Raw genomic sequence first — 18,672 nt, forward strand, 5'->3', positions numbered from 1 at the left:
CTGTTCTTGATCCAGTCATCACACTTGAGGATTTCCAACACAGAGCTGAGGAAGCCCTGTTTGAGTAATAATCTCTGCTGCAGCCTCTGTGTTGAAATAACCAGCTTCAGTGGGGCTGACCTTTCACCTCCCAATTTGGAGCAGATCGATTTCTCCTTGAGCAGATCAAAGAAACACCAGAAGAAAGACATGGCTATAGAAATGAAGAAATCATTGTAAATGAAACTTCAGAGCTATTTGAATAGGAGAGACTTCAAATGATCAAAATGTATTGCTGTGCAGAATAAGAGATGAAAGCGATGTGAAATAATTTGTCTATTCGGCGCTAGGGCCCCTCGTTGTGTCACGAAGGTCAGAAAGGGTGTGGCTGTATAGAAACTGACAGAATCCGGTGATCTAGAGCTCCAGCAGGACCAGATAAATTCATTGTAATACTGTTTGTAGATGACATGAGTCAGTGTCAGTCTTCTCTGCTGCTGTGAATCTGTATGTACCACTGGTTGAAAGAGGGCACTGGTTACTCCTGCAGACTGAGGACCAAACAGATGAAACTACATTCTCTACAGTCTCTGTGTTTGTTGAACATGTGTTTTAATAAAGTTCTGTATTGTCCTTTTACTTTCTGAACAAAAAGGAATGAGTCTAGTTTTCCACTCGAGTGAACGTCACTTCATCTGCTTCACTGTGTCGTACTGGCATCTTGTGTTCACTCTGTGTATGAGTGCGAGTCAAGTTGTGTGTCAGAATATGTGTTTAAAACATTCAGAGTAAGTACAATATAAAATAACTAGTTAAACTGTTATTGTGGTTTCCAGCGTTGATTTCCGAGGCTTTCAAATGATCTATAATAACCTTTCAGTCGAGGGTTGATTGATAAATCAGATTTAAAAATTGCTGCAAACTGCTCTGAGGAATATGAGCATTAATATGAATAGGGGGATGTTGATTCAATTACTAACTGTTCTCCTTGTTGCAGCCGCAGGTTTAAGCCACACAGAGTAAATCAATGTGTTGATCTGTATCAGATCATTGACCAGTAGAGAGTAGATCTGAGTGAACTAATATATAATAATCCATACTTACTTTATGGTTTGAATGTTTGGTTCTGTTACCCAGTATAGGTTATTTGGGGGGTGACTGCTCTTATAGAATCACAGAGAAGAATGCACGACTATAACTCTGCCTCCTGGTCTCAACTCGCCTGGACCGTCAATTATTTTGGCTGATGCGAAAAATAAATTAGCATGTTGTTTTGTTTGCCTTTAGGTGTATTTTGCCCTAAATTATATCCTTGGTAAATACCCTAAATCTAAATAGATATGGCCTGAGTGCAGTACCTCAGGAAAGTATTTTCAGGGTATGAATAATATTGAGTCAACATGCAGAGAGGAAGGAGGTCAGAACTGATTCCCTTCATGTGAACTGGTAACACTGGCCAGGTCCTGGAGAAAGATGTTGACAGGAGAGAGATAAAGCAGTTAACCCTTCAGCTGCTGAGCTCGATTTATTTAGTCTCCTTCACTTGACGTGCCGGCGTGAGTTGCTGTGAAAGTCACACACACACAGTATCAACCTTATTTGGTTGGGCAGCAACGTGCGGCACAATAGGCCTGGGCCTTTACAAACATGTTGGGCAGCAGGGTGAGGGGTATGAGGGTTTATATGGATGGTTGGAGATACTAGTCCCTGTCCCCTCAGAGCCATCTATTTAAATCGAGTTCACTCTGAGGCATTATTTGTATGCCCTGTCTGCCATTTGCTCCATGGAAAATTCCAGTAGGAGAGGAGGGTCGAGTGAAGACCACTCCACACAAACCACCACGTCCCTCTACTTAGATCCTTTCCTTTCCCACAGCTTTGTCAGTCTATTGGCATTTATCTGCAGGTGACCATGGTTGCTATTCTGGGGTCTCATACTGAAATCACAAATTAAATGGCAGCACGTGTCATGCTTACTCAGCTTGTGGAAATAGCTTGATAATGTCCTCTATGTGTCCTGAGAAGGATGTGACAATGTGAAAGTGACGTAATGAGGGTTGTATATTCATATTTCCTGTTTGGCTTGAAAGTAGCAATTTGAGCAGCTCATGTTCAGTGAGCTCAGATGCTACAAAGGTCACACTGAAGAAGACAGTCATCCTTCAGCTACTATCACCACTTCCAAAATTCAAGACCCTCTGACCTCTGCCAGTCAAGTTTGGACATCTACACATTTGAACTAGGAACCCTTGTATGAACACTGGTGCCTGTGGAGGAAAAGCAGATACCAGACTAAATTAAGTTTCAGGAAAAAAATATTTTGCGTTAATGCTTGATGGTGAACATGCCAGATGCCTAGCAATGCATGACATCACCCCATTTGAACTGTTTCCCTTAGTCACTGATTAAACCTGTTCTTTTAGAGCCAATGTTTCTACTTAATGATAAGTAGATATCTGATATACTCCACAGTTTGCTTTGGAAGTGCACACACACACACACACACACACACACACACACAGACACAGACACAAATTATAGCATGATTCCAGCGTCAGTCCATGTGACAGTGACACAGTGCCCAATGCTATAAATATCCTGTCAGAACACTAATAAGCTTGGCAAACATTTCAAACTGCATTTGTCTGTCTGTCTGTCCGACACAGGTCCTCGATCAGTTTCAATCCAATTACAAACGTAACACAATGTAACACAACATAACAGTCTGGTGTCTTTCACAATCATTCTGCAGGACAAGTCGTTCACGTCTTACTTTTTATGCAGAAAATGTAACAGTGCCTGTTCCTATTCCAGAGTCCTGTTGTCAATATAAACTTGTGTAGCTTCTTTTCGTTGTCATAGCAAAAAAATCATCTGACTCGTTCACTAAAAAGGTTCTGGTGTTGGCCATGAGAGACTGGGCTCCCGCAGGTTCTTTTCCACTGTTGTATTTGGAGTGAGAGAAAATGGAGGATGTGTGTTCATGTTTTGAGGTGAAGCTGTAGGTATGGGCATGTGGCTTTTTATTAGTTTGACTTGCTAAGACTTGTGTTTGTGTGTTGAGATGTATAGAGCCCAGTGTGCGTGTTGTTGAGCCTGAGTGTGATGGATGATGATAGTCTGAAATCTCTGGCTAATCTCCCCTGCATTTCTCTAAATAAACCCGGTCGTGTGGCGGCAGTTGGTTTGTGGAGGGAGGGTTGTAAAAACAGCCTACACACGAACACAAACACACACAGAGATCAGGTATGATTTAGTGCTGGGCGTTGGTCCAAACCTGACTAAATCAAGATATAGTTTATTTTTATATTTCCTATTATAATGATTTTTTCAGCATTTCACTCAGCACACGGATAGCACTTTACACAAGCCACAACATTAAAACAGGTAACTGGTTTTACTGTTGTGGCTGATCACAAGCACTCATAGATTCAAACTTAAGTTTATATCAGTGCCCTGTATGCCACTTGAATGCATCACCAAACTTATCTCTATTTGTGGTTAAAACAGAGATGATTTCAGTAAAATGTGTCAAACATTTTGGATTACTTGCTGATTATCGATTATTATTATTATTATTTTTAGATTTAATTAAAATAAACATTGTAACATCCAATCTTGGTATTATTTTATTGTTGCCTGAGACTCCCATTGAGTCACCTGCAGGAGTCTTCTAGCCGTACCCAGAATCAGATCCACTAAGATTAACAGAATAAATCAAAACCATATATAGTTTATTAATATAGAGATATTAAGATGTGAGACTGGAGAGGTGGTGTATGGTGAAATCAGTGAAGAAGACCATGTCCAAGATATGGCCACGGCTGTGGGTGGGGAAGTAGAGATGTTGTGTAAAATTGAAGAAGTTGAAGGAATTTTGTTGTGGTTTTGAAATCTGCGATGTGAATATTGAAATAGCCCAGGAGGAGAACTGAGGGTGAGATGGGTCAGAAAATCAGAGAACGCAGAAAGAAAAGAGTAATTTGGCCAACAGTCAACATGAAGGGATGGGGCAACGGTTGACTTTCAGGAAGCAGTGCATTGGGAAATACTGATTTTATTGATATTGATGCCAGAAGGTAGCATTCCTTTGTCTTGTGTGGTATTTAAAGTTTTCAACAACCTTCACCTTTATGCTTAACAACGTGTGAGATAGAGTATACAATCTTGTTCTCCAGTGTTAAACTTCCAGAGTTTTATCCACGCACTGTCCGACACAGTCACACTCATGGAGTTAACAGTCTTTTCAGCAGCGAGACATTTATAACTTTATAATTTGTTTTTCACATGAAAAGTCTTGTGAAGTGAAGACAGACAACACATACAGAGAGAGAGGGGTTCAACCCTTACCTCGTCTCCACACAGCCATGCAATCACTGTATAAGAAGGTGTATGATGGAATACTGAGGTCCACTACTTGCCAGATTTGTATTATATTTGGTAAGCATACTGACACCTTACTGAAGTGTTCAGTAGGTGTTTAGTCCAGTTTTTCACATTTTGTGCCAGCTCCATGTCCAAGCAGACTGTGAGTGTCCTCTTTCCTCCAGGATCTGAACCTCTCTTAGCCATCTTTTCGTTCAGCTAATGCCGTACTGTGGAGATCCTCTCACCTTCAGAATTGGCAGTCATAGTGTCACTGCCACATTTCTGCAAACAGTCTGCATGGTAACTGACCATCATTTTTCAAGTGCCAGTAGTCAGCTGTGATGACTGCGGTCTAGGCTTGTTATTTTTGTCTCTACTTATTCATCAGCGACCTGATGGAGTGATCAGAGAGGGAGAGAAAGCAGCTGTAGGGGGAGCTGAAAACTTTAAGACCTCAGGTATTTGCCTGAGTGACAGAACCCACCACAAGTTTGTTGTTGAAAGCCTGTTTTCTGTTCACTTACGCAAGACCTGGACGCTGCTGCCACTTGAACTGCTCAGCTACTGTGGCCAAGCAGCATTGCATAACAGAGGGGAGAGACAGAGAGTGATTGAGCGAGAGAGTTAAAAGAATAACAAGTTCTCCTCCAGAACTTTCTTCATTGTTTACAGCAATGGCACAAGTCCTGTGTAAGATGACAGCGTTAACAGGAGTGCAGAAGAGGGATGGGGGGGGTTGTTGTACAGGCTTAGGCTGGGCTGTGGTGTGGCCAACATGCAGGATGGGACAGTGTTTGTGGCTCAGGCTCAGGTTGCTCGAGTAGAGCTGTGGTCACAACTGTTTCATTCCCTGAGTGATGAGGCAACGTTTTGCTGCCCAGTTGCCACTTTGCATCTGCACCTTCCATAGTGAGTGTGTGCATCTCTGCCATCATTTCTAAATGCTCTGTTGCCATATAATGGTGAGCCAGCAACAGTCACAGTGCAGGAGGAGGCCAAGGTCACCCCAAATGAGCACCAAACCTTCACAGTGTGCTGTCATAGTATGCTCATGGTTTTTAAGAGCACATGCAGTCATGGAATGCAAATCATTTGACCTATATTGAGAGATATTTTAGAAATTAACAGTGTTTTATTTATTTACTTTTTATGTACCTTGTAGCTGTAGAAACAAGGTACTTTATTATTAAATCTAATCTTATACAATAGGTACAATACAACTAAATTCTGTGAAAATGAAGCTGTAGTGTAAATAATAAAAGCTCATATCCTGTAAACATATTTTAGAAGAATTAAGCTTTCACCATTAGGAAAATGTTATGAAAAAAGAATGAGTTGCACCATAGGCGACATAGTGGTGCAGTAATTAGCACTGTAACATCGGTGCAAGAAGGTTAATTGTTTGAATTCGGAAGTTTGCATGTTCTCAATAGCTTCAAACGTGCACTGTACTCCGGACTTTCTCCACAGGGGTTGTATGCAAATGAGTGAGAGCCTCCAGAGTTTTTATAGACTTTTTCCACATTGCCCCTGAGTATAAAGTCTGCAGAATGTCCTGAGTAGCTAATGTGAGAACACAGCAGGAGAGCGAGTGGACTTGTCGATGATGTTTCTAACAAGTGACAGATGCAAAATTGATGCAATTATCTCTGGATGAAAAAGCACAGCCACACATGTAGAAGACACCGTTGAAGATGTCAAGAGAGTTTTCGGTCATAATAGCGGATGCCAGTATCGATGTGCTGTAAAAAAACATTTGATCGCTGCAGCACGATTAATATGTTGCTTCCTGTCTCTGCCTGCTGCACCACCCCGCACCTGATTGCTCCAGAGGATTTGTTGCTGAGCAGAGAATCGCCCGCTGCGTTGTTCATGAGTGAGAGAAAACCCACAGAGAAAGTCCGGACCCAAATCTGCGGGGTTCCCCTGGAGGTCATGTCTGAAAACGGCTCATGTGTCTGCGTGGGTTTTTCCCTCAGTCCAGAGGGAAGCAGTTTGGGGTTAGGTTGATTTGGAACACTAAATTGAAGCCGTGGGTGTGAAAGGTTGTATGTTGCAATGTGCTGCGGCAACCTGTCTAAGATGTACCCTGCCTCACATGCAATGTTAGCTGGGATTATTAGTTGTATTTTTGGATTTGCACAGCCAGTGACCAACCCCCTGCCTCTATCAGTGCCCATGTCTCACCCGTGTGCACATGCTGTATGTGATCATGTCACTGCATATGTGTGCTTCTGTGAGGCAGTTTTGATTTGTGTTTTTTGTCCTGTCTGTGTGTGTTTATCTGTTGCTGGGCACTGGGCCTATGGAGACTGACAGGTCACTGTGGATAGGCCTTCAAAGTAATGGGTATTTTTAGTTCCCAGGGCTTATGTGCACAGTTGTTTTTTGTTTTCAATTTGCTTTTGGCAGGTGAGCGGCTGGGCGGAGGCGTCTGCAGGGAACCAGACAGGCGAGAGCTCACATTCCCTCACTGTAGATGCTTTTCTTTTCCTCTCTTGCTCTTGCTCTCGCCTCAGTCTGTTATCTTACTCTCTGACTTTTCTTTAAATCTCTCAGCTCCGATGCTTCCTTCCCCCTGTCCTCCTGCTGTTTTCATTTTCTACATTCCCCCCTCTGATCACTGTCAATAGGTACTCACCACAGCTGACCAGCAGCATGGCGTGAGCCTTGATGTAGCGAAGATGCTCTAGCCAGTTGTCTGGCTGTGATAGGTCTTCACACCTGCTATTCACTGTATGTGTCAGGTGTATCAGTTTGAATTAACTCATGTCAGAGTCTGGGTTTGTTTCACAGCTGTTTTCATTGTACATGTTCCGATTTGGCAACGTGCACTGAAATTAAGTTTCCATGGTTATCCTGATGATATCCAGATTTATGTGGAGATCCACTGGTGTTTGAAATCTGGATCATTGTTTAACTACAGCTTGGCTGTGGGAACTTCCTCCACCAAATAAAGATCAAGCTGAAATACTCATCACTGAGCCGGGATATTAAAATAGGGATGCTGTCACATTTGTGATTTGGATAACAGAGACACATGAAGTGGAAACAAATTATAACTATTAAAAGCACTTATGTATTTGGCTTTATAGATATGAAATATGTGAAGTTGAAAGTGTAGTTGTTCGAACACATAACAGGTTCTGTCAAACTACAAAATGCTGCTTAACTCCTGGGGCATCTGTGTATCCAGGCCTGACGTGACTCTTCTGCATGTCCACACTGAGAGAAAAGGAATCAGGATCAGAATCTTATTATAAAGATAAAAGCTTTTTATATAAACCTGTGTTTTCCTCTTTCAGTTGAACTGACACCAAGTTGTTTGAACTAGTTCTGTTTCAGGTTTTACATACATATTGTTTCTGTTGCTCTAAACATTTCTTCTTCTATCCTTTTCTCTCCTGTGCATGAGATGTCAGAAATAATCAAAAGTAGGTCAAATAGTTTTCCCTCAAGTCAGTCCCAATATTTCGACCCTGAAGACCAATACTTAGTCCCTGTTTCCATCCTCAAATGGTAAGTGATTCTGAGGTAGTAAACAGTTGCTTCCAGTCATAAATCTGGTGGAACTTGCACAATATAAAATTGCCCCTGCATTGTAATGTTTAATTAAATCTCCATGCATTGTATTAAATGTCTCAATGGGAACTGAAAAGTTTAAAATATGATACAGATGAATATGATATGACAGTGTGTGTGTGTGTGTGTGTGTGTGTGTGTGTGTGTGTGTGTGTGTGTGTTTATGTGAGTGTAAATGTGTATGCGTGCGTGTGAGCAGAAAGATGATGATGATGTCTGTGCCAGAACTCACTACCAGTGCTCAGGAGACACATGTGCACATGTGGATTTCTTCATGCCAACACATCTGCAAAAGCAGTCACAGCTGAATTCCTAACAGCTCAGGATCACAGCGTAATTATTTCACAGCAAATGTTTTCATTTATGTATTCCCACACTCTGAATCTGTTATTGTTTAGCTTAGGGAGGGAGCTGTATAATGTGGATGCCACCTGTTCAGGTCATGAAAGAGAACTGAGGTTTGGAAAATAAAATGGTAAAATGAAGACAGTAAAAAAAAATGATCATGACCTAGAATTAGAAATAAGAGCCGAGGTGGAGTGCTGCCTCAATCCCTGTAAACTTCCTTCAGATGAAACAGTTTTAGCTCAGATTATATTTCTTCCTGTCGTCAAGGTCAGATTTTTAGGTGTCCTGCTCATGCCAGGCCAAGGCTATAGTGACCTCTCATGTTGTGACCTTCAACTCCCTGATAGGGATGTCATGGTGTGGAAACTTAATAAACATTTAACAAAACTAGTGTCACCGATTGCCAGGACTAACCATGCCTCTCGCCCAATGTTATTTGGGATTGGCACCAGCTCCCCCTGTGACCCGTAAAAGGATAAGTGGTACATAAAATGGATTAAATAGTATAACTGCAGAATATTATTTCAGTTGAAGTACTCTTTTTCGGATAGATTTGGGCTTTATGTATATTAACAGTACATTTATGTATACATTTCTGTTATGTGAATTTTTTACACCCGCAGTAACCCAGTATTCAACTAGAGCAATAATAGGGAGGAATGCAAAGAGGTGCATGAGAGAAAGGCCTTGAAGTACCAATCATGGTTCAGGAGTGCAAGGACAAGGGGGGAATGGAGTAGGAGGCAGAACAAGCCTCCTACTGGATATGGAGTAGGCAGACGGAAGGAAACTGGAAGCCAGGAACTGATCTGTGATTTGGCCGCTACTGCCGGCGCACAAATAGAGAGTGTTAAGGGTGAAACACTCCATTATAGTTGGGTACGACCTGATGACATCTGCTCTCGGCCGAAGGCTACAGGTACCTCTTATCTGGAGATTACACCCCAACAGGTGTATGACAAAAGTTATCTGAAGATACGTAACGTTAACAGACCATATAGATCAATTATTAGATTATGAATTCTGTGTTGTTGACAGTACAAAGAGGGAGAGGGGAGGACAGGGAAAGCAGAAGGGGGGGGCAGGATGGAATCAGTAAAGACAGGTCCCAGTCAGTGTTCTATTTCATTTTTGGATTCATGATACTGTTGAAAATGAATGTGTATGTTGTGTTTTTCTACAGTAAATGTTAAAGGTTGAGCTCATCTGAACAACTTTTATTGTTCAATCTACAGCAAAGCATCATATTCTATATTCTACCACGTGTTTTTAGCATGGCTTTCTACATTTTTCTGCTAATCCTAGATGCTTTTTAGATTGTTTAGTTAACTTTTCAATCCATAGAAGAACACATCCTCCTTCGATTTACCACAAACATTTATTCTAATCTTTAAATAAGTTGGTGACCAAAGCCATCACATGTATTTCAGTATGAGTAAATGTCTAGTTACTGCCCACTAGAGGATGACTGATGTGGATTTTAAAAGGCAGATTTAATATGATAAAGTTTGAGCAGGAAAAAGCAGAATCGACCGATTCCCCCAACCTATAGGCTAACATTGCACAATATTTTACCAATTTTAGAAAAGTCTTTTTTTATTATTTAACTTGAACCCTCCTGTTATCCTTAAATGTTCTAACATAATTTATCCTTGGGGTCATTATGAACCCTGCAAATTAAACCTACAGAAAATGATTATAATAGAACTGTTACCCAAGGTTGTTTTCCAGGTACATTATATTTCCTACTTATCCCTTTATTTAAAACATAGACCAACTTAGTAATAACTCCTACTACTAAGTCACTGCAGAGCAGAAGAGGCGTGAGAAGAAAGTGGTTTCTGCTGACAAAGCCACCAGTCAAACAGGAGAAGAGAGCAGCCAGCGCTCTCAACCTTCTCTCCTCAGGAAGGAAGTGTGTGTTTGACAGAGCCTCACACAGGCTTCCTATGAGCTCCAAGGTCCTTCAGTCAGGAAAACGTTCAGCGCTTCATTATTTCAAATAGATAGGTCATTGATGGATGGCCTAATTTTGCTTCTTGCTCAAAATTCAGACTGTACTTGTGGGATTTATGTCTAATATTGTACCATGTCATCATCATGTGAACGATTCCTGAATATATATATATGAACTTTATAAATGTAGTGCTTTAGAGATTTTGTTGTGTAGAAAATAAAATTATAAATGTCCTGACACCGCGTAATGTTTAGTTTAGTTTTGTTTACCTCCAAATAAGTTTTGTATTTTTTTACATTCATGAAACCAGGTAAGATGAATGCAAATTGCTCTTATTTCACTCTGCGCAGCGTCCAGCATGCAAACAATAAAAAATGAAAATTAAATTAGTTTCTTGAAAACAGCTTCTGATTATGTTCTGGCCTGACATTTAATGGCTAAGAAAAATATTGGCCTGCATCCAAACGTACTTGCCGAGTTCTGTTGTAGTGTTTATTATATCACCGTGACAAGTTCTCCAGTCAAGCCTCAGACAGGACTTGTTCATTTTCTGAAGGCAGCAATAAAATTTGAATGGACAATGGTAGTGTTTATTCTTCAATAGAGCCAGAAATATGTGCCACCTTCAATGTTTTTCATTCACCTGTCTGACACGACACATATGCTTCCAGTTGAACGTATGCATCTATTAAACCTCCAAAATAATAGTACAGTCTAAGGCTCTATTATAGCTGAAAATTCTATTTAGTTTTATTTGAGCAAACACTTAAGCAACTGTGGAGTGTAGAGAACTCAGTTTTAATGGGGAGAAAGCTCTTCCAGAACCAGATTGAATGTGGATGGCCATCTATAATAATAATACAAATAATAATAAAGTGAAATAAAGTTCCAGAACTTGATCCTGCAGCTCTGGAGTTAGAGATACCTGCAGAATGAGAAAGAGAAAAATATATTTGTTCTATACAAAGTGATATTTGTAGGGGGGGGTTACAGGTACATCTTGCTTAGTTTCAAGGGGACACAAGCCATAAAATGTCGGTAACTATCTGCCTGAAGCAGTGAGTTGAAACCTCAGAGCTTGCAGTGGAGAATGGATGGTTTGGATGTATTGATGTCCATGTTCTCACCACACAGTATAACCTCAAATCGATCGCTCATGAACTCTCTGTACTTCTTTGACATGTCTTTTGTGAGCACAGGCTTTAATGCTTTGCCAGTGGTATGTGAGGTAATGGGAGTGATGAGTAACGAACTGACTGATTACAGGATCCGGGCCCAGTGTCGGCTCTGTGTGACAGCTCTCATGTGACATCAGCGTCTCTCAGAGGGAGTGACTGCATGAAAGAACGGCATCCATATCACTGTGTGTGAGTCTGTTTGCCTGTGTGAAGGATGTGACATCACTCACCTCACTGCTGTCTTTGTCATAAATGTGACAGAGCGATGCACACACACACACACACATGCACAGAGGGAGAGAGAGTGAGAGAGAACAAAAGCGGCGCCAGTTGTGGTGGATCATTTTCATGTCGGGTTTGGATAAATCAGTGGTAATGTGGGCTGATTCTGCTGCCTGCAGGCTCTGGTGGTGATTTGCTTACATCCCACACCCTTAACCAACCCCTGCAATTGCTCACTCTCCTTAAATACTCAAGTGTATTTCCACTGTGAGGATGCATATGTTCTCTAAGCGACATTTGTGATAGATGAAAACTATATGAAGGAAGTGCACAAAGAAAATATCAACAATTTTATTTATCAATTTATGTCAAACCTCCACAAGACAATCAGTATCAATCTTGTGTGTGTGTTCAGCCCAGAGCTGGAGGCAGGATGGGGTTAGCCTGGCTTACCGACTGGGAGCAGGGAGAAACAGCTAGTATGTCACAAAAACAAAGGTTAAAAAGAATGGCTTGGGAGCTATATTAGCCATATTTCTATATAAAGGGGTTATTCATGCCCCCAGTCTTTGCAGTGTGTCTGGCTACAGTGTAAGTACAGAGGTGTTTGCTGATTATATCTAGTTTTACCTGATCACTCAGCAAATACAGTTAAAAATTTATGTTGGCAAATACAAATAAAAAGACAACTTGACATAGGCGGATTGCTACTTCACTGTATTGTATAATTGTAAAAGTGAATAGTCCAAGCTATCCTTGTTTTACTGTAAACAAACTGACAATACCAGATACAAGAGCAGACTGCGAGAGAGGATTCAGAGATAGTGTAAACAGACTGGAGGTCAAGGTTGGGTGTGGACACATTCTGTCTACTTGTATAGCTCACATCCCCAGGCTTTCCAGAGTATGTCCCCAACCCTGCAGTCGAACTGTGGCACTCTGACTTCCTCAAAATCTGGAGACCTCATTTCATGGGGCGCCGGCCTGAGAGAGAACTTGTTTTTGAGGATGAAATTTGAGTTACAGTGGGTTATGTCAGATATGCAGCAGTGCCGGCACACAACCATACACTTTTAGTGTATGGAGTTTAGTACCCACATTTTTGCAAAGTGTCCGTATTAGATGCAATATGAATTAACATTATCAAATAAAAGTTGGGTCATACACACCAACACCAACACCATCTGAAATTCACCATTGGTAGATGGACCAAAAAGTAAATTTTTGGACCCTGCAGGTGACACTGGTAATTTTGAGAACAAAGATCATGGAGTTTACATTTAATGGCAGTTTCCTATAGATTTTTATAATGAACAATGTCGATCATTTGATGGGGACTATAGATATGGAATCATAGATTACAGGTCTTTATGGACCTATGGTTTATGAATGGCTTATTCTTCACACCTCTGTATGCCTGCTCTGTATGTAAAACAAGCATAGTCTTTGTCAGTTCATCTATAATGTCTGAAACTCCCTTTACGGTCACACAGCTGTGTCTCCCGTAGCTTTACAAAATAGGCAACCCCCTGCCAGTTACACCTGGTTCACACAGCGATGGTCCAAATGTGAGGAGGTGTGCACGGAGGCAGAGTTTGAAGTCGCTCAATCATCACTTTGAGCTATTTCTGATGCTTTTCGATGCTTCAAAGTGTGTTTGTTATCCCCATCTGTATGATTCATACGTTTAAAAACGTTCCTGTTACATGTTTGGACAACACATCTCCTTGAAGCATATTGACGTTCTGCTGATAGCTATCAGGCAGTCGAGTCTCAATATGATAGAGGCTCTGCCATTATCAAAGAACACAGTATGTAAGATACATTTCATACTAGACCACCTGGTTATTTCAGTTGGATGAGTGAACTGAACGGGGCTGATAACCCACCAGAACCATTCTTTTTCAGTTTTAGTGGAGAATTTGTGAATCAAACCAGGTGATGCGTTCAATGACATTAAGAAGGGTGAATTGGGTATCAAAATATTTGTATCACTCTAGAAGAAGGCAGATCCGATTAGTGCAGTCAAGGCACTGAGCTCTCTTTGTGAATGTCCATCAGGACTGTGTGTGTGTGTGTGTCTGCCATCCACAGCATGTGTCAGCTTAACTGTGGCCCTCCCCTGAACCTCTGCTCAATGCGTCCAGTGTTGCGCTGAAGCACAGCAGGCTCATTCATGAGGATCTGCAGCAGTGTGGGTAAACAGTCTCGCTCTTCCGGGAGCTGTAAGTGTGACTTTCTCCACTGAGGAATGGGAAGGAAATGAGAAAGAGCATCGTTAGTCTTGGCTCATCTGCCTCATGCTGCATGCTGTTTAATGTTGGCCACTGATCGGTAGCACAGGGATTAACCATGCACGTGTTGATGTGTGATTATTAAATCAAGTAATTCACGCTGAGTAGACGTTTTTGATCAGGTCTGTGCTGTTTGCAGCAGGTTCCTGTTGACCTGCCTATTCATCCCACAGTAGATTTTGTCACTGAAATGTTGGTTGACTATTAAATCATTCATTCCTTCTCTTGTGTGATGGGATCAGACATAAATTTGACATAAATTCCTTCCCTACTTAACTCTTTACTATCTACCTCAGTTTCAGAGTACACCTGTACTGATCGTGGAGCTAGCACCTTGGCGGCGAATATGGAAGTCAGACAGGTCGGCTGCTAAACTGTTAGCAGTACTGCAAATTTGTTGAGACAATATACGAAGTGGCAGATACAGTCACAGAGTTCCCTACTTGAAGTAAAAAGCAAGAATTACACAAAAAGTTTTATATCGCGAAGCAACAACGCCAGCGTCCTCTCACATCTGGGTGAGTATCGGTCCTGCTCAGGCTTGGCTGTTGTCCAGGAAAAAGCAGTAAGCTGTTGAAGAGAACCTCTAACTGGAATGGTAATATTGTTTTAAATAAGACTTTCATGGGCTTTGGCACTGGCCATTCACTGATGTTAGGAGTATAAGCACTTTAACTTGCGAGAGCTGCAGCGCAGGAATGGATCTGTCAGCTACTCATTGCTGATACTGCGAATCAATCTGCCGAACCTCTACGATTTTGACAAGGATCCTCATCAAGGACTAGGTTGACATGGTGAGCAACAGGGTAAATTGAAACACAGACCCAATCTCATGTGGGAAAATATGCAAAGTGGCTTGCAGTGGAAGCAGGAAAATTAGGCAGCTAAAGCAGCTTAAATAACATAGGGAGGGAAGCAGCTGAGCCATCAGTTGGTGTGGGCTGACATGGAGATCTGCTGCTATCAGTTTAAATGCTGGATTGTGGCTGAGCTTGACTTCTTAACCTGCCTGAACTAACGCTTAATGTTTGTGCTGTTTGTTTAGAGTTTTGGCAAAATTAGCCAAAGTTTCAGAAACACCATAAGACTGTCACATTAGGTGAACTAAATACTTTAAATTGTGTTTATGTGTGATTGTGGTCCAGTGTGAGCCCTGTGATTGATGGGTGACATGTCGCCCAATGTGTGTTTGAATAGATAAGTTGCAGTAAATCACTGTTTTTTTTAATAAATAAAAGTCAATATACATGTTTGAAGTGTGACTGTTGAGAAGATGATAGAAACAGAGGCACCACGGCAGCAGAGGTTTTTCACAGGTGGCTGTGAGAATCCTGACTGTTGGCTGAACAAACAGCCAGTGGCGGAATCAGACAGTACATTCCTCTGGAGACTTCATTTTTCTACTGCCTGCTCTCTGTTGTGTGTTTCCATCCTCTACTCACTTACACAGATACTCCAAACCCACCCAGGATGTAAGTTTTTCTCATCAGGCGAATGTTCATTGGCTTGGTCAGAGCACACAGAAACAAGTAGATGACATAGAGAACAGACAGGTGATGAAAAGAGAAGCTGTCACCATATATCAGCTCAGGATGACAAGTCTACTACTCTGTAATAATCTGTAATTCTGTTGTTACGGTTACTATCTGTTCATCCATGAAACACTTATTGGTTAAAGAAGCATGACAGTGTTTATCAATTACTTTATGCATAAAGTCATAAAATGGATTGACCATAACCAACTTGCTGGTCCCAGTCTCATGCCAACCTAGTGAATGCTGCAGATTCATGGGGGTGAATGGCAGAGTAGATAAGTTTTTCACTGCTCATTTGTCCGATCTACTGGAACCACAGAGAAAGATGCACTCTCACAGCCATGTTCCTGTATAGTACATACTGGTTCCAGTCCTGTAGTCCACTCTCAATAATGAGGACTAATCTAAGTTGGTAAACTTGCTTTGTCGATGTGGATGATGATTTAATAGTTTTCTAACATGTTGTATGTCATTGTTTGAGTGTGTGTCTGTGTTTTGTCTGTCGCCATAGATTTATGGAGTTGTTAATCAGAAACATTATTACCAAAGCAAAAAAATGTCCACGTTCGATGTTCTATTATCAAATTGCATATTCAATTATATTGAAAAATAGTATAGTGAAGAATTTCTCTCTTTTGTTTGTGTGTGGGTGTGTGTGTGTCAGCTGTTCCCAGTCCATGTCTATTGTTGTGGTTGTCTACTTTGTGTGAATAAACTCACTGTGTATTGTTGATCCCAGGCTTCTGCCTTACATTACAGCCATCTATTTCAGACCCCCTGGCCTCCTTACTCACTGTGCTTAGGGAGACTGGCAAACAAAAGCTCCTCCACTGCACACATGGTTTCCAGTGCTGCGTGTGTGTTCCGCAGAATCTGTCAGATATGGCAACACATATGGCTGTCAGTGCTGCTGGTGTCGCCTCGGTTCTGTGTAAGCATCTGTCAAACATTTCCACACCCATGTTTCAAAGTACTCCATGAGGGGGATTGTGCTGCTGCTACTGTGCAAGGCTGCTGCGGTACTAAGAGAGTATGTTATTTGGTTATGGGGGTCAGGGTTCTTCTGATTTGGTTTTCATGACTTGGTGACTAGGTTTTCAGATTGTCCGTCCTTCTGTCACATTCTTGTGAACACAATTACTCAAGAATGCTTTGAAGAAATCTTTTCAAATCAACATTTAGCTTTAAAAGTATCATTGAACCCATGTTTTCATTTCTTTGAGCACACCAATATACTGTTTTGAAAATATGCAGCTGGAAAGGGCTTTAAAATGATGTGAGCCGATTTGACCTAACACCTCCACCTCTGTGTTTGTCCTACACACCTACACTCAGTCGCCCATTCTCTCTCCTTTTTTGTAGATGTCATCTCTGCAACTCATTTCAACCCTTACTTCAGACGGCTGACATTTGATGTTTCCTCTATGGAGAAGAATGCATCCAACCTGGTGAAGGCTGAGCTCAGGATCTTCCGTCTTCAAAACCCTGTGGCCAGAGTGTCTGAGCAACGCATCGAGCTCTACCAGGTACACACACACGTTCGATCCAATGTCCTGAATCATACAGATAAAAAAGGAAAAAAAAGGTTTACAGTCTGTATTTAGGGGCCATCGAGTGATGCAATGTATTTAGCTCTTGCATCCTCTGCTTCACTGTTATAAGAATGGAATAAATGCTTGTAGTTACAGCATTTATGTTAGTACTAGGCTGTAACTAGTACAGACTTCCTGTACTCCCTTTTTAGACAATGAATTATTTCAGTAATCCAAGGCAATACAGGAGGATAATTGAATTTAAATGAACAGTAAATAGGAGCGATGCTATCTAAAGTTAACTGTAATTTAAAGAAAGGGTCTCAAAACAAGAGACATCATTTAAATGTAACTGAACACACTCGAAGGTCTTTTTGAAAATAACACCTAGCCCACAACCAAGACCACATGGTCTGGGGAAGCCGATAAAATCATAATCAAACAAGCTGTGCCCATCTGCTTTGGACCAGGTGTCAGTAAAAACGTAAAGATTTTCAGATGAAAGAAAATCACGTGGGGAGTGCCACATCAACAGTGGTGGGTCCATATCCAGAAATCAGAGGGAGGCATGAGTTATGGGTGGGGGGTGGCGTGGGTAGGACCTAGATGTGAACATGCCCTGGAATGCTGACTGCCGGGAGGCGTTTCTTGCTTCATTCAGGAACCTTTGGTGCCACATTGTAACAACTTGTCAATGCCTTTTTGTCTGCATACTAAGCTAGTGTTAGATATCCCTGATAGGCAAGGAGGAAAGAGAGGGCTGGAAAGAATCAGTGGTATTGTCTTTGTTGAACTGGGCAGGGGATTTGGTTTGAGGCATCTGGGGATCTACCTTCTGATTCTTCCCTCATCCCAGACAATGTCTCTCTAGACCTCAGTGTTGTCGAGGAGGTCTGTAGTCTTGCACCCTTGTTTAGCAAATGGCACATATCCATATAGCTGTTAGTTTCAAGCAGGTCTGAGTCACTAAGGGGCTCATTAAATCAAAGTGATGCTTTGCAAGTGTCAACAATCCATCCTCTTGTCTTGAAGTTGACAGATACTTTTTTCCAGCTAAATGTTTCTTTGCACTGTTGAGCCCTGACAAGCTGTTCAACTGTGAGCTGGGAACAGGCAGGGGTTGCCAGTTAGGATACAGGTATTGGGCTGGACTGTATGTGGTGAAACCAAGACTCAGGGAGAGAAGCAGTTCCCAGTGATCAACAGGCAGACCACCAAACAAGGATCCAAAAAGAAGAGCCAAAAACAAAGTAGGGCAGGCTGAGCAGAGCAGGATGAGCATGGCGATATTTCATGCATGGCTGGATGTTGGATGACAAAAATTCACATCAATCAGACAGACTGACAAAGTTCCAAAAAACCTGAAAATACAAATATTGAGAAGAGACAGTAGCATGTCTAACCACTGTGGTTGTTTGATGACCTGAAGTCTGGTTGCTTGATCTAATGCTAAAATACTGCCTGTTGGTGTGGCATTGATTAAAGCTGCAGTTATGCTTGACTGATTGATTATTATGTATGCAAACTGTGGTCCATTCCCCTTTCTCACTTGAGGCATGGTAACTTGCCACAGAGAATAATACAACCACACCACCGGAAAAAGGCAAAGAGCAAGAAACACAAACAGAATAGTTTTGGCACTGCCTTGTTTCTTCCAGGAACACCCCAGACTTGTGC

General features: G+C 41.5%; 1 protein-coding gene across 1 annotated transcript in view; it reads left to right on the forward strand.

Annotated features, from left to right (window-relative positions):
* The window catches only part of tgfb2 (transforming growth factor, beta 2), a 29,843-nt gene that overhangs the window by 3,496 nt on the left and 7,675 nt on the right, over positions 1-18,672 (forward strand). Inside the window, exon 2 of the mRNA XM_020091055.2 lies at positions 16,826-16,989. Coding sequence (XP_019946614.1) covers positions 16,826-16,989 — 164 coding nt within the window. The remainder of the gene's footprint in view (positions 1-16,825; positions 16,990-18,672) is intronic.

This window comes from Paralichthys olivaceus, chromosome 13 (genome assembly GCF_024713975.1).
Source record: "Paralichthys olivaceus isolate ysfri-2021 chromosome 13, ASM2471397v2, whole genome shotgun sequence".
Taxonomy (NCBI): domain Eukaryota; kingdom Metazoa; phylum Chordata; class Actinopteri; order Pleuronectiformes; family Paralichthyidae; genus Paralichthys; species Paralichthys olivaceus.